Source organism: Panthera leo, chromosome A2, assembly GCF_018350215.1.
Source record: "Panthera leo isolate Ple1 chromosome A2, P.leo_Ple1_pat1.1, whole genome shotgun sequence".
In the NCBI taxonomy this organism is placed as follows: Eukaryota; Metazoa; Chordata; class Mammalia; order Carnivora; family Felidae; genus Panthera; species Panthera leo.
Genome location: NC_056680.1, coordinates 73,313,959 through 73,330,064, shown reverse-complemented (window position 1 = coordinate 73,330,064; position 16,106 = coordinate 73,313,959). Strand labels below are relative to the sequence as shown.

At 38.5% G+C, this 16,106-nt stretch overlaps 1 protein-coding gene and 1 long non-coding RNA gene across 2 annotated transcripts in view; one reads left to right on the top strand and one right to left on the bottom strand.

Annotated features, from left to right (window-relative positions):
• LOC122205977 overlaps positions 1–4,870 on the bottom strand; it is a 38,838-nt gene extending 33,968 nt beyond the window's left edge. Inside the window, exon 1 of the long non-coding RNA XR_006196326.1 lies at positions 4,755–4,870. This is a non-coding gene — a long non-coding RNA (uncharacterized LOC122205977). The remainder of the gene's footprint in view (positions 1–4,754) is intronic.
• A 5,740-nt stretch (positions 4,871–10,610) lies between these two features.
• Positions 10,611–14,833, top strand: YAE1 (YAE1 maturation factor of ABCE1). The gene is given in 4 exon segments (XM_042914653.1): positions 10,611–10,807; positions 12,327–12,448; positions 14,226–14,347; positions 14,350–14,833. Coding segments are annotated over 4 exon segments (678 nt in total). The 5' UTR covers positions 10,611–10,678; the 3' UTR covers positions 14,655–14,833.
• The last annotated feature ends 1,273 nt before the right edge of the window (positions 14,834–16,106 follow it).

The window sequence follows — 16,106 nt, the reverse complement described above, 5'->3', positions numbered from 1 at the left end:
TTAATTTCTATTGCATAAGCATCTAGGAGTGAAATGCCTGGGTTATATGATAGTTTTTTAAAAGCTGCCAAACTGTTTCACTAAGTGGCTGTAAAATTTTATAGCACTTCACATCATTCAGGAACATTCAAGACTTCCAGTTCCTTCACAGTCTCACCAGCACTTTGTATGTTAAGTGTTGTAAATATTAGCCATTCTAATAAGGTGGTGTCTTACTGTGATTTTTATTTGCATTTCCCAAGTGATTAATGATGCTGAGCATCTTTTCATTTGTATATCTTCTTTGGTTAAGTGTTCTAATCTTCTGTACTGCATGTTTTTATAATGGCCAGCAAAAGTTGAGGCACAAGTCATATCAAAAGGAAAAGTTTTCACCTCTTTTCTCTCCCCTCCCATGCTCTTAAAAATTAAATCTTTTTGTAAGAAGCTGCTCGGGTTTTTATAATAATATATTTTTTTTAGAGTAGTTTTAGGTTCACACCAAAATTGAGCAGCAGGTACAGAGATTTCCAATATGGCTCCTGCCAGCCCCCACCTCTACTACTGTCAACATCCTGAATTATAGCGGCCCATTTTTTAAAAATATTTTTTTATTTTAATTCCAGTTAGTTAACATACAGTGTTATATCAGTTTCAGGTGTACCATATAGTGATTCAACAATTCCATGCATCACCCTGTGCTCATCACAACATGTGCATTCCTTAATCCCCCATCACCTATTTAACCCATCCCAATTCTCTCCCCTCTGGTAACCATCATTTGTTCTCTTAAATTAAGAATCTGGGGGCACCTGGGTGGCTCAGTCAATTAAACATCTGACTCTTGATTTTGGTTCAGGTCGTGATGTCACCGGACGCTCATCCGACTCTGCTCCCAGTTACTTTTTTATCATAGTCATCTAGTGGGTATTTTGTGGTATCTCACTGTGGTTTGGATCACAGCATTTGTTTTTTAGTGGTATCTAAGAATGGCACATTTTACAATTTTATGGATGAGAAAAATACAGCATAAGAAAGTGAAGTCCAAGGCCATATAGCTAAAAAGTGTAAGAGCTGATCTTTCCTGGCCCTAGGCACCATAACACCAGAACCCATACCTTTTTTTAACCAACTGGACTTTAATTATATAATAAATAACTGTACAAGTGAATATAACTTTAAATGACATTCCACAAAATATTTTTGATGTCCTAACTTGTATGAAGCAGTTTGTAATCTTACATTTGTACATGCTTCGACTTAACACACTTTTAAAACTTTTCTCCCTGTCTCCATTTTCATTCTGCTAGTCATCTGGAAATGACATTGTTTAGTATAAACTTTATGGCTGAACTTGGTTGCAAGGTATAAACACTAATGTTATATCATTATTGGAGACACCATGCTCTCCAAACACTGATGATGTGTTTTATTCTTTAAGTGAAATGTATGCAATAAAAGACTGTCTTCAAAACTGACCTTCAATCTCCTGTTTTACTTAGAAGTGTTATCTATTTTTTTTAGTTTCATTCTTCCCCATTGTTAATCTTTTTAATTGAAATATAATTATCATGGCATAAAACTCACCCCTAAATCTTAGCAGTTTAACAAATTAAAGTTCACTTCCCTATACACGGAGTCTACTATAGGTCCAACGGTTCTCTAGGGAAGCTCCCTCCCTCTCCACCACCTTGATCCATAAGCACTAATGATTGCTGCATCAGGGGAAGAAAGAGCTGCAGCTCAGGCAGGAGCTTACACAGCTTAAGTTGGGGGGTGAAGAGTATCATTGCCACTTACTAGTTATGTTTGGCTCCCACCTGTGTGCCAACAATTTAGGAAGTGTAGTATTGTGGGTAACCAGAAATGGAAGAAAAAGCAAGCAATAGTGAGTATTAGCAGTATCTTTGGTATTTCCTATGGGGAGCAGTCTCTAATTCATTCCAAATGCAGTCTTTCCACTCACATCAAAGGGGATGGAAAGTGAGAATCCTCTAGGCAAACCCACTGAACAGAGGCAGAGCCTTCACATAATTGTTCACTCCCAGGTGTACGCACAGGGAACTGGCTCAAGAGATCACCCCTAGGGAATGTGATCCCACTGAGACCGGGGTCTTAATAGGCTATGTGGCCCCCACAGGCCAGGTGTCGCTTAGGTACAGGGCGATGCAGCCTCACTCACCCAGTAGCCGTATCTGATGGAAAACTGGAAGCACGGATGCTGCCTCTGCTAGGCCCTCCCAAAGAGAGAGGAAACCACAAGCAAGGAAGAGAAGACCAAGGTGGGACGAAGGCAAGAAGGTGAACCCCATCTGTCTCTGTCCCAGTACCTATCACAGTGCCTACCATGCTAATTGCCTCAGTAATTATTGCATTAAATGTGTGGCACAGCGTGGAGAAAACAATTATTAATAACCGAACCTGACTGGAATCACTGCCAATCTTTCCCTGCTGAACTTTTTCTGTATTTCTGTGCCTAAAAATCCCCAGAGATGTTTATTTGGATCCAAAAAGGTCAGACCTAGTTGCTTTTACCTCTTGCGAACACCCTTGAAGCCAGAGGTCCCTGCTACCACCACCACCCTGTCTTCCTCTGACGCTTCTCCTTAAAATCAGAAGCTGTTTGACAGCCTATAGAATCTCCTCAATCCTATTGTTTCCAAGGAGTTGCTCCCTCATCCTCTGAACCCCATTACCCTCAACTCTGCCTCTCATCAAAGGAGAAAATAAAGCTCTCTTCCATATGGCTTAGACTTCTACTACATGGCCTAAGTGAATAAATGTTTATGGGCTAAATATCACTGTTAAAACTCAGATCATATCACAACATATATACATACATATATAGGACATGTGTATCTCAGATCATATCAAAACACACACACACACAGGGTATGCGTCAGTATGTTGCACACATACATATATAAGACATATCTATTCAGGGGACAAGCTTATAATAAAGTGATCCAAAAGTTAAAACTAATAGGTAATGAAATACACACAAATACAATGAAAAAGGAAACAGGGATGACAATGTTATCATCAGATATATAAGACTCAGAAAATATATCACTCAAAAGTCATCACTGGGATGAAAAAGACAAATGTCAGAGAAAGACAAATATACGATTTCATTCATATGTGGAATTTAAGATACAAAACAGATGAACATAAGGGAAGGGGAGCAAAAATAATATAAAAACACAGAGGGAGACAAACCATAAGAGATTCTTAAATACAGAGAACAAACTAAGGGTTGCTGGTGTGGTGTTGAGTGGGGGGAAGGGCTAAAGGGGTGAGGGGCATTAAGGAGGAAATGTGTTGGGATGGGCACTGGGTGTTACATATAAGTGATGAATCACTAAATTCTATTCCTGAAATTATTATTATACTATATATTAACTAACTTGGATTTAAATTGAAATAAAAGGAAGAAAGAAAGAAAGAAAGAAAGAAAGAAAGAAAAACATTTATTAATGAAAGACACATTGCAAAGGGAAAAAAAAAGTCATCACTGGGAAACCTGAAGACCTCAAAACCTGAAGACCTCAAAGAGGTAAGTTAAAACTAGAAACACAAGTATGGACAAGACTAAGAAGCATAAAGTTCACTGTGCATGCTCAAATCCAATTAAATATATAGACTTTAGAATAAATGGCTGTTAAAAACATGGTTATAAAATTGAAAGTAAAACCGGGGCACCTGGGTGGCTCAGTTGGTTAAGCATCCAACTTTGGCTCAGGTCATGATCTCATAGTCCATGAGTTTGAGCCCCGCATCAGGCTCTGTGCTGACAGCTCAGAGCCTGGAGCCTGCTTCAGATTCCGTGTCTCCCTCTCTATCTGCTCCTCCCTTGCTCATGCTCTGTCTCTCTCAAAAATAAATAAACATTAAAAAAATTTTTTTTAATTGAAAGTAAAACTTTAAAAATCCATGAAGTGATTTTTTTATCATAACTTTCTGTATCTCCCCTAGCCTGCTCTACCTGTAACAACCCAATCTCAGTAAATTCTTGTTTAATCTGGATTTATAGACAAGTTTATTACTACCTAATTACAACTGGAATATGTAATTTCTTAGAGTAAAATATTTGAAGAATTTTTAATGAAATTTCATTCATTCATTTAATAAATATTTATTAAGGATTATGCTAGGCAGTAGGATAAACTAGTTAACTGGGACACACAGTCCCTGACTCAAATAGCTGACAGTTTAGTAGGGAATGCAGACAATTAGGCATTTATAAGGCCGTAAAGACTATAACACATGTAAGAGGGACAACTGACCCAGACTTAGAAGATCAGAGAAAACTTCCAAATGGAAGTGATATCTAATAGAAGTTGTCTTTGACAAAGGTATGGACTACATACCTAGGCAGAGGACAAATTATTTGGCAAAGGCCTGAAAACTGGGTGGCAAGAAATGAGACCAGGCAGGGAAGTAGGAGCCCGACTACATGAAGGCATCTGGCATGTCTCTAAAGAGAAATCAGAAAGTTTTGCAGGGAATTAAGTGAGGGGCAGCCCTACCAGATTTTGCTTTAGGAAGAATGCTGTAACTAGGGAGAACAGATTGGAAGAGGGATACAACATGAGGCAGGAGGACCAGTTAGAAGCTGTCAGATTATCCAGGTAGGATGGGATAGTAGCTTCAACCAGGGAAGTGGCAGTGAGAATGAAGAATGGGCAAATATTTATGACACGGTGAATGAGCAGAAGTGGTGGCCATTCAACGAGTTGCAATGCCTCTCAAGCTTGACTCCTCGTGTGAATCACCTGAGAATGCAGATTCTAGCTCAACAGGTCTGGAATGGGACCAGGAACTCCACACTTCTAATAGTTCCCAGGTGATGCTGATGCCACAAGTGCCTGCAGCACAGTTTGAGCATCAAGGAGCTGGAAAACACAAGGAGAGGAAGAACGCTGAAAGAAAAAAAAAAAAAAAAAAAAGATAAATTCAGATGTAATGCACTGAAATGAATACAGTAAATTTAAGTGGAGGTAGCCTCCTGCAGGCAGTTGAAGACATGGGTCTGACGTGTAGAGAACAGCTGGGCTGGAAGGAGAGATTTGGGTCACGAGTAAAAATATTGTGGAAGTTGCCCCTACCCACCTACTCCCATTTTAAATGGAACACTGGGGTTGGAAGCCACATTGCAGTGGGTTCACAAGTGGAAGGTGCAGAGGTGGAGACACCGACTCAAGAAACTTAGTTCAAAGGGAAAAGGAAGCATAGAGCAGTAGCTAGAGGACAGTATGGAGTTGAGAAAGGATCTTTTTTTAAAGATAAGACTGACTTGAACATGTTTAAATGCTATTAGACATAGCTGTCCACCAACAGGCCATTTGAAAGATCAATCAGGTTTCCTGTCTGACATCTCCACTTCATCCTTTGTAATATTCAGCAAACATTCTATATCGGACAAATTATTTTCCTCTTAGCTTTAACAGCTATATTATAACTGGGGTCTTCTATAGACACAATACTTTAAAATAAAGGAGGAGCGCTTGGGTGGCTCAGTTGGTTAGGGGTCCGACTTTGGCTCAGGTCATGATCTCATGGTTCATGGGTTCAAGCCCCGTGTCAGGCTCTGTGCTGACAGGTCAGAGCCTGGAGCCTGCTTCTGATCCTGTGTCTCCCTCTGTCTCTGCCCCTCCCCTGCTTGCTCTCGCTCTCTCTCTCTCTCTCAAAATAAACATTAAAAAAAAAATAAAATAAAGTAAATGAAATAAAGAAGGCAACTCTGCCCAGATCTACCTACTACCCTACTATCCTTATTCAAGGCTCTCTCTTTAGGAGCCATATATTGAATGCTCTCGTATCATTTTCACCACTAACAACAACTTGATTTTGCATATTACTATTAAATATATTATTTCATATTATACACCTTAGAGCAAACCTGACATAAGCAATTAAAAGACAGCACCCAAGGACTTAATACCACTGAGAATAGCAGAACATATGAAAAGTTTAGAAAGGACAAGAAAAGGCGGAAAACTACTTCACTAGGCATATGGAAATTAGGAGTTCTGCTGGCTGGCTGCTAGAGACTTCATGATGAAAGCCAGCATGCTAGAAACTTGGAAGAGGAACTGAGAAAAGGTCTGTGCCCTCTTACAAGTTTATTACACTAACTACAAAATAGCAGTTTGCAAAGGCACAAATAAAGTGTGGGAGACTGAGATAAAGAATGAAACTTAGCAAGAGATGAGAAATAGAAGGACATAAAAAAGAATTGTTGAAGGCTTTGAAAGAAAAGACAAGGATGAACGATAAGCAGAAAGAACAGGAAAAGAATAGAGTGAATCCTAGAGGTTGACCTCATCACAGAGTATTTATATAAGAGATACGGAGCTGCAAGATAAGTTTGCTAAATACTTTGAGTAAGTTCACATCGTGACACCAAAATTTATGCAGGAGGTGTCACTGTTATTTACAGTTCATTAAAAAAAAAGAAAGAAAGAAAGAAAGAAAGAAAGAAAAGGAATAGCTATTTTTTGAAAAAAATTGAATCACACACTTGAAAGGACCTTGAAAGATCATCTGGTTCTTGACAAAGGAGTACAGCTGTCACCGTCCAGCTGTTAGTAAGCACCTACAGCATATGTCTCAGACTTCCAGCCAAGGTCACACTCTGCCAGGGCATCCCCCAGCCAATAACTGAGCATGGCAGGTGTATCAAAGCCTGGTCCTATGCACCGAACAAAAGACTCCTCTTTGCCCTCTGCTCCTGACTCCCTTTTATGTTGTCCAGACCTCTGTGAGATCTACCTAGGGACCTTCCTATCACAGGGATCAGATCAGCCTCCCCTTGCATCGGCTTTCTCTGCCTAATCATGGCTCCTCCACTTTTTACCTTTCATGGGCAGTGTGTTCCCTATCCCCCAGTACATTTCATGAACTCCTAACTCTATCTCCACAGCTGTCTCCTGGTGGATGTAACTAATGCAAAGAACATATTCGCCATTCACGTATCTGACAAAGGATGGAACAATCTTTGAAATACAGTAAGACAAGCCAATTGTTTTTTAGATGGACAAAGACTTCATTTAAACAGATATGCAAATGGAAAACAAGCACATGAAGAGATGTCCAATATCATAAGGCATCTGAAAAATAAGAAGTAAAAGCACAGGAAGATACCACTCACTACACACCTATTAGAAGAGCTAAAAAGACTGACAATTCCAAGTGAGGAAGAGGATGTGGAGTAACTGACATTTGCATACATTGCTGGTAGGAGTATAAAATGGAAGAATCACTTTGGAAAACAGTTTGGTTGTTTCTTATAAAGTTAAATTTGTATTTACCATATGACTCAACAATTACACTTCTACACACTCACTCTGGAGAAATGAAAACTTGTACACAAAAGAGCTTGTACAAGAATGTTCATAGCAGGTTTATTCACAATAGCCAAGAACTGGAAACAATCCAAACAATACGTGAAAGAACAAATTCTGGTATATCCATACAATGAAAAGAGTACTTGGCAATAAAATGAAAACAACCTACTGGTACATGTAACCACGTGAATGAATCTCAAAAACACTATGTTGAGTCAAAGAGCCAAATACTTAAAAGGACATATATGATTCCATTTCTATCGAGTTCCAAAACTGGCAAAACTAATTTGGAGTGATAGAAATTTAATCAGAGGTTGCCTCAAGGAGTGAGGGGCTGACTGCAAAGAAGTATGAGGAAATTTCCTAGGGTGATGGAAATTTCTGTATCTTGATTCAGTGGTGGTTACACAGGGGTATACATCTGTCAAAACTCATCAAACTCAACATTCAAAATGTATGCATATTACTGCATGTAAATTATACCTCATATAAAGTTGATTTTGTAAAATGTATTCCTGGCATGTATAAATACTAAATAAGTACTAAATACTAAGCAAACATATAAATACTATATCTAACAGTATTTGTTAGTATTGCAAGTGCAATATTTATCTCATTTACATTTAGATGGTTATTGCCAGAAAATTAAGAGGCTGTTGGTCTGTTTATTTTTCTTATAGCCAGAGGCCTTATCAAATTCCCTTATTCTGTCGTTTTTAATGGAATACCTTTGGGTTTTGTGGGTATACAATTATATAAACAACAAAAAGAAATAACTTCATCTCTTATTATCCAACATTTTTAAGTTACTTTATTTACCTCTCTTATTGCATTTACTAGTCTTCAAAAGAATGTTAAGTAATAAAAAAAAAAAAGAATTAATAATAATGGGGATCACCAGATGGCCTTTCTTTTCTCTGCTTTAAAGGAAATATCTGAGTGTTTAGACTAGCAGTTGGATTTCTCATAAACTGTCAATATGTAATTTCTTTCCATTTTGTTTTGTTAAATTTCTTCAAATGATTTTTCAGCTTAGATAGCATATGGCTTTTCTCCATTAAACTACTGATGTAATGAAATATGTTTATAGATTTCCTAATATTACAACAGTTTGCTTCTCTTGAATAAAACATCTTGAATTATTCTTTTGATAAGGCAATGGATTCCCTTTTGAATATTCATAAGCTAACTTGAACTTTAGTTTTTTTGTTTTATACTATCTTTATCAGGTTACTATAAGGCTGGCTTCATAAAATGATTCAGGGCATTTCTTTTTCTTTGCCCTAGGAGAGTAAAAAATATTTAATTATCCATTGTCCTTTAGAGATTAAAAAGAATTTAAGGCATTTGCCTGTGTGTCAAGTCTTCATGCTATTTTTTATAGCGGATGTTTAACGTCCAATTTTTCTAGGGTAATTAGTCTCTTCCTGTTTTCTACTTACTGGGTCACTTTTATTAGAAAGTCATTCAACATCTCCTAGGTTTTCAAATGTGTGGCTCTTGAACTTCAGTTAGTAATGTATACCACTGGAATTTCTTTCTGCATCATTGCCTCCTTTCTCTTTTGTATAATTTTGGTATTGTTGTTGTTTTTTTCCTTAAATCAAGGTCAAAAGAGGATTACTGAGGGTGGGTGGCTGGCTCAGTCCCTGGAGCATTCAACTCTTGATCTCAAAGTAGTGAGTTCAAGCCCCACACTGGGTGTAAAGCTTACTTTAAAAAAAAAAAAAAAAAGGTTATCTGTCTTATTGGTGTCTTTAAAGAACCAACTTTAGGATTTATTTATGTAAGTTTGGGGATTTTCTCTTTTATTAATTCCAACTGATATCTTAATTGCTTTTCTTACTAGTTTTGTTGCTAATTAAGATATATAACAAAATTTATGTATTTTTTCTTTCTTCTTTAATAATAAAGATATTTAAGCCTATAGAATTGCTTCAGTATAGCTTTCATTTGGTCCTATGTTTTCTGGTAGGAAGTGTTCAGATTTTAATTGCTTACTGTATGTCATTTTAATTTTTATTTCCCCTTTGATCTAAATGTTATTTACAAAGGTGTTTCTAATGCCCACTATTATAATTCTTGGAGTCTTTTTTTTTTATTATTTATTACTAATTTTGTTAGATTATGATCAGATAATATGATCAGATAATATGACCCAGATAAAATGTCTGGGATTTTAAGTTTATTAAGGTATTTTATGTAGCCAAGTATAGAATGTTTTTACACATTCTATATTTATACATGGACCTACCAAGTAAGTTATATAAATTACTATACATTATTATATATGTATGCATATATATAAAATGCAAAATTCTGAGCATTTACAAATTATAACCTAAACCACCACCCACTCTCAGACACATGCTCATAGGTCCCCTTACTTTGCTTATTTTTTTAATTCCTTTTCATTCTTTTTTTAATTCCTTTTGTTATGATCTTATAACAAACTACGTAATTTACTTATACAGTGCTTACTGTTTATCCTGTCCATTCTACATGAATGTAAGGCGGACGAGAGCTGGAAAGTTTTGTCTATCGTTCACTGATGTATCCCAAAAGGTACAACGGTGCCTGGCGCGCACACACACACACACACACACACAATACGTTAAATAAATGATCGTGCCACATCGCCACGCAAAAAAGCAAAACTACTGGTGTCCCATTCATTCACGAACATCTTAGATGCTTCACCATCTACCACGTGTCAGAACCGTGCCAGTGCTGGGTTTACGTAAACAAGTCTCAGTCCTCACCCAGCCAATAGGGCACGCGAGACGGAACACGAGCCAGTGAAGGATACCGTGAATCCATGAGAGATGTATTCGTCTCATAAATGTACTCTTTATATGTAATGATCCCAAAATGGCCGCACTAGCTAACTTTTCGGCCCTCATTGTCCTTTGCTTCTAACAAAAACCGTTGGGCTGTCAAATCCCTACAACGTACTGAGGAGGCTTCTGAAAGTGAGAGAGTCCTTGGCCAGTAATCACCTCCAAGGGTTTTACCGACGCGCGGGGCTCCAAAACCCACAACGCCGTCGGGACCGCAGTGGGAACGCAGTGTTTCACTGAGCGTCCTGGCTGCCCTCCGCACAGGCCAAGAGCGGACGGGTCCCGCGAGGCAGGAATCTGCCTCGCCCACCACAGGCGCTCGCCGACACTCTGGGTCCACTGGAGTCCCCAGCTCCCAAGCGCAAAACGCACAAGCGGCAACCGGGACTCACCCGACATCACCCAACACCACACACGCATGCGCAGCAGCTGAGGCACGACGCGCAGCCTTCGCCCGGTCCCTCGGACCGGAAGGAGTTGCTGGCGCTTCCGGCGGTGGTTGCCTCGGTGATGTCGTGGGTTCAAAGTACTCCCTTGGTCCACGGTCCCGGAGAAGAGGGGGACGTGTTTGACGAGGAAGCGGACGAGTCGCTCCTGGTGCAGCGGGAATGGCAGAGCCACATGCTGAGACGAGTCAAAGTAAAGCTGCGTGGCGGGAGCGGGGAAGCTATGCCGGGTTTTGGGGGAGACGGGCGCGGAGTTGTCAGGAGTCAGGGTCTCGAGAGTAGAGGCACGGTGGTCTCAGCCTGGCCCGGCGCTGCCCTCCACACCCCCTTGCCTTCCACTCCGGCCCGCGTCCTGCTAGGATTTTCCAGTGGGGTTACTTGAAGCCGTGTGAAACCACCGGGCGCGTTAGACGCTGGAAACAGACCAAAATAAACTTGGTCTGGACTTTGATGAGGATCACAGAGAAGGTGGGGGGAGAAACGTATACACTGACTATTGCTAATTATGGCTGTCAAAGGACATTTTTTACCTGGGTTGCTTGAAGGGGTGAAGAGCGTAAAGTTAGGAGTGGTATTAATCAAGACATATGGAAAAAGTGAACTTAAGAATAACGAAGAGCGATGAAGGGAAGCTACTGGTGGCTAGGTGAGGGAATACTGAAGTTGGTTTCTTATTTGTTAGGTGTGAATTACCCGTATCTCATTTGCCTCATTATTCACTGAAACTAAGCTTAATACCACATCCCCAATTTCCAGTTGGAGCACTCAGAGCTTAGTTCACATGGCGAGTTTGATTTCCACCTAATATCATTGCCAACCATTAAATCGCCCTGATCTGCCCTTAATGTATCAGGAAAATGTTTGCTTAGCCCAACAACCTTGTTACCAGTTTCAGAAATGCTTTATGTGAGGCGTGGGCTGGACCAGTCAGTCGTGATCATCTTTTGAGCGCTGTGGCACCATTGAAGATGCTGGACAAAATCCCTGCCCACAGAGAGTTTGCAGTTTATTTGAATTTAGGTATCAAGAAAAATTTCTAAAATCACACTTCTCATTTTTTTGCGAACCCAGTTGAGTTCATTGTTGAAGACCTTTGATAACTTCTTTACCGCCCTGCCTTGTCACATCAGTCAAGGCTGCCTAGGGGTCAGACATGTAACTCTCTCAGTTTCCTTAATGTGAAGCCATTTTTTTTCTTAATTTTTTTTTTAACGATTATTTATTTTTGAGACAGAGAGAGACAGAGCATGAATGGGGGAGGGTCAGAGAGAGAGGGAGACACAGAATCTGAAACAGGCTCCAGGCTCCGAGCAGTCAGCACAGAGCTCGACGCGGGGCTTGAACTCACCGCGAGATCGTGACCTGAGCTGAAGTCGGACGCTTAACCGACTGAGCCACCCAGGCGCCCCTGTGAAGCCATTTTTAATAGGGTTTTTTTTTTTTTTTAAACTGTGTAGGAATCGTTATTTTTAAATGTGCCAAGTAAGTCTAGACTTCAGCAGTGAGATAGGCCAATAATAAACTTTTATGAGAAGCATTGTCTGCTTTGGTTGTGTGACTGTGTCATTTGTTGTGGAACCATTATGTTAAATAGTAAATAGTGAAGGCCTGTTTCATCAGTTTTCTAAATTGGTCCTGTGACTTTCTAGAGAAACCTATAGTGGTTCACGTGGTGTTAATCACAGCCACAGTTCTTCGTTATTTATTTTTAGGAAGGTTACAGAGATGGAATAGATGCGGGCAAAGCAGTTACTCTTCAACAAGGCTTCAATCAAGGTTATAAGGAAGGTGCAGAAGTCATTATAAACTACGGGCAACTCAGAGGAACATTGAGGTAATTTTGTAACTTAAATGCTGAGAGTCAGTTTAGCCTCAATACTCCTGGATGACTTTTGAAAAGTCGTAGGTAAAAATAAAGTATTTGAACTGAAGTGTTTTTCCTAGTGTTAAATCCACAAAAGAGTACTGCAGAGTATAGAATAATATTGCCTTCAAAAAGTCAAAAATCATCACTTCATCCACTTTAGTATGTGAGTCAGGTGTGGTCCTTTATTGCAAGGAAATGATAGGAAGGTGGATATTTTTTGCTACTGAACTACCACTAAACTGTATCTCAATTTAAAAGGTCTTCACATGTGGCAGAATACAATATGACAGACTTCTAGACTAGAATTACGTGATGAGAATTATAACTGGTAATAGAGAGGGAAATAATTCCGTTTATCTTAGTGCTGAACATTGGATACCTGTCACGATTCCATAGTAATAATGGCATATGTCAGGGCCAGGTAGTCAGATGGCACATGGAGCTAGGAGCATGATAGGCTTGTCTTCTCTGACGTTGTATACCTTTTAAATTGTCCTCTATAGAAAAAACAAACAAACAAACAAACAAAACATAAAATTTTCAAAGAATCACTAATTTTTAAAAGAGCAGAAAATGGAGCACCTGGGTGGCTCAGTCGGTTAAGCAGCCAACTCTTGATTTTGGCTCAGGTCAAGATCTCTCATGAGATCTAGCTCCACATCAGGTTCAGGAGTGAGCATGGAGCCTGCTGAAGATTCTGTCTCCCTCTGCCCCTCCCCCCTCTCTCTCTTAAAAAAAAAAAAAAATTAAAAAGAGTAGAAAATAAGTCATCAAAACAAAAATTTCATTTTTTGAGCTTTTAGAAAATTCAACTATCAGATATCAGAATTTAGAGTCTACTACGGTGGGAAAATGATCAAGTACTCATTTTACATCAAGTTAAATCTTTTATAATCTCAGAAAACTTATTGCTAAATCTTTTGCATCAATTGATTACATTTTTAAAACATGACTACTTTTCACAACAACCATTATTTTATGTCATGATTACCTGAACAATCTGAAATCTCAGAAAACAAAAAGTACTGTCTGTACTAGAAAAATAAAGAAAAATATTTGTTAGGACTAGAATTCTTAACCTTCTTCAAGAAAGTTGTTAGCTCAACAAACAGGGTCTATTCTATAACAAAGTTGGGAAAGAGAAGTTGCCTCAGAACTTTTTTCCTGCCCCGCAGTGTTTTGATGGGAAGCACCTATATGGTTGGAACAATTGTTTTCAACCTTGACTGCACCTTGATATCAGTTGGGAAGCTTGAGACTCTGATTTCATTCGTCTTGGATGTGACCTAGACCTTGACAGTTTTAAGAGCTCCCCAGGTGATTCTAATGGATATCCAAGTCTGAGAATCACTAGTCCAGAAACTGTTGGATGTCCTTAAAGGAGAAACTAAGTTTTGTGATCTCTTCTCTGAGTTGCATCCCTTTTAAGTGGAAGCTACACAGTCACAAAGAGAAAACCTAAAATCAAGAAAAGTGGATGGAATTGTGAAAGAGGTCTTAGGAATTATAAGCACTCTAAATGGTTACTCCCAGTTGTTTAATTTTTATCAAAAGATAATATCTTTATATATTTTAAAATCCATTTTACCATTACTTTCCTGATTCTGACTTGCATCATTATTGATTTCTTTTTGCATGGTGTTATATGGAAAAGAAGCATGTAGGGTTTAGCATCAGAAATTCAAAAAGCCTCTGATTGGTTCATTTTTTTTCCTGTTTAACTCTTGTTTATATTTTCATTCAGTGCTTTGCTCTCCTGGTGTCACCTTCATGATAATGGTTCGGCTCTGATCAGTAAAATAAATAGTCTTCTGGATGCAGTTGGCCAGTGTGAAGAGTATGTGCTCAAACATCTGAAATCAATCACGTCTCAGCCCATGTGGTAGATTTGTTGGACTCTATTCAGGATATGGACCTTGGTCATGTAGCTCCAGCTGAGAAAAAGATGGATGAAGGTAAAGATGAAAGACTCTGTGAAAATAATGCTGAGCTTCACAAAAACTGTGGCAAGAGTCTTAGTGAGGCAGATTGTTCATCTCTAGAATGTTGTAGAATACAAGAGCAGCCACATTCTGAAAACCCAAGCCTCACATGGATTTTAGAACAGACAGCCAGTTTGGTCAAACAGCTGGGAGTATCACTTGACGTATTACAGCACCTCAAACAATTATAAAAATTCTCTTCGTGTTTCTAATGAAAGTAATGTTGAGAACATTTGTTGGAACACTTTGTTTCTTAAACTAACCAAAATTTGTAGTGGTTTCTACATGGAACACATCACTTGTAGGTTATCCTTCATGGAAGTTTGAAATGTCTTCAAAATTAACACTATTAAATGTAATAACAGCTTTTTTTCTTTGTCACTGGTAATTTTTATGTACTTTAAGGTACACTCAGAAACTCTAGTTGCAACAAGTTTCTGATCAAAATCAGGCATTTTCAGACTCATTAGCAAAAGTGAACAACAATCAAATGCATTTTGTAAGGACCTAGCTCTTTCTCCTCTTGTCACTATGAGGTGATTAGGACAGTATCACCAATTAATTAGACCAAAGTTACCATTAAATAACCTGGTGGATAACACTGTAAATAGCCACACATAGGTGTATAGAAATATATATATTGAAATTAAGAGGCTATAAGTATAAGAAACTGAAGAAATGTTTATACTGATGATTTAAAAACTACTAAAATTCATTTTAGTTTTGTGTTAAAGGCAAGGACATACAATTCTATGGAAAATACAAAATACATTTCATGTTCAAAGTACCTACTTAGTTTTTCCAAGTATTAATGAGTTAGGAGTTGTGTTATCCAGCAATGTGCCAGATTATTTCTAAACTGCAGTTCGTCTTACATATTCACATAGTAGTAAAACACTGAAATCACTGACTTCTGTATTACCTCGTAGCAATATTCTTTGTCTAGCATAGACAAAATTAGATCAAGCTTTTGCTCTAGGACCTAAGCATATAAAATCAGGAAAGGAATTTTCAGCACTTCCTTGGCCTAAAACACAAAGTTGTGTGAGGTGCCTGCCGTCAAAGGTATCCAAATAATTGCCCTTTGTCAATGGCCTCAATTGCTTTTTCAGCAGTATTTATATTTAGCATCTACTCTAAAAGACAGGCATACTAAGATGGAGAATCCAACATCTTTCAAGAGATTAATAAAATATTCTATTGAGATCTTACCACCTCCTGAAAGTTCATAGAACATGAGAAATTAAAGCAACAAATTTGAAGTCAGAAGACCATATACTGGGGTGTCTGGCTGGCTCAGAGGAGCATGTGATTCTTGACCTAGGGATGGTGAGTTCAAGCCCCACACGGGGTGTAGAGATTACTTAAAATCTTTTAAAAATAATAATAGTAAGTTAAAAATAAAAAGACCGTATACTGTTTTAGGATTTCTAAAACATGCTAAAGATAACCAAGTGCCATTTGACATCACCTTTAAAAAAAAATGCTTATATCTCTCTAGATTAAACACTATTTCAGAGATTTACTAATTTGTCTTGTTACATATTCTTTTCTGTGTTTATGGATACAGCCAAAATCTCAAATCCACATGGAATATTATAAGCAGTCTCTAAGTCTGAAAGTGTTGTTCTGCCCTGCATATT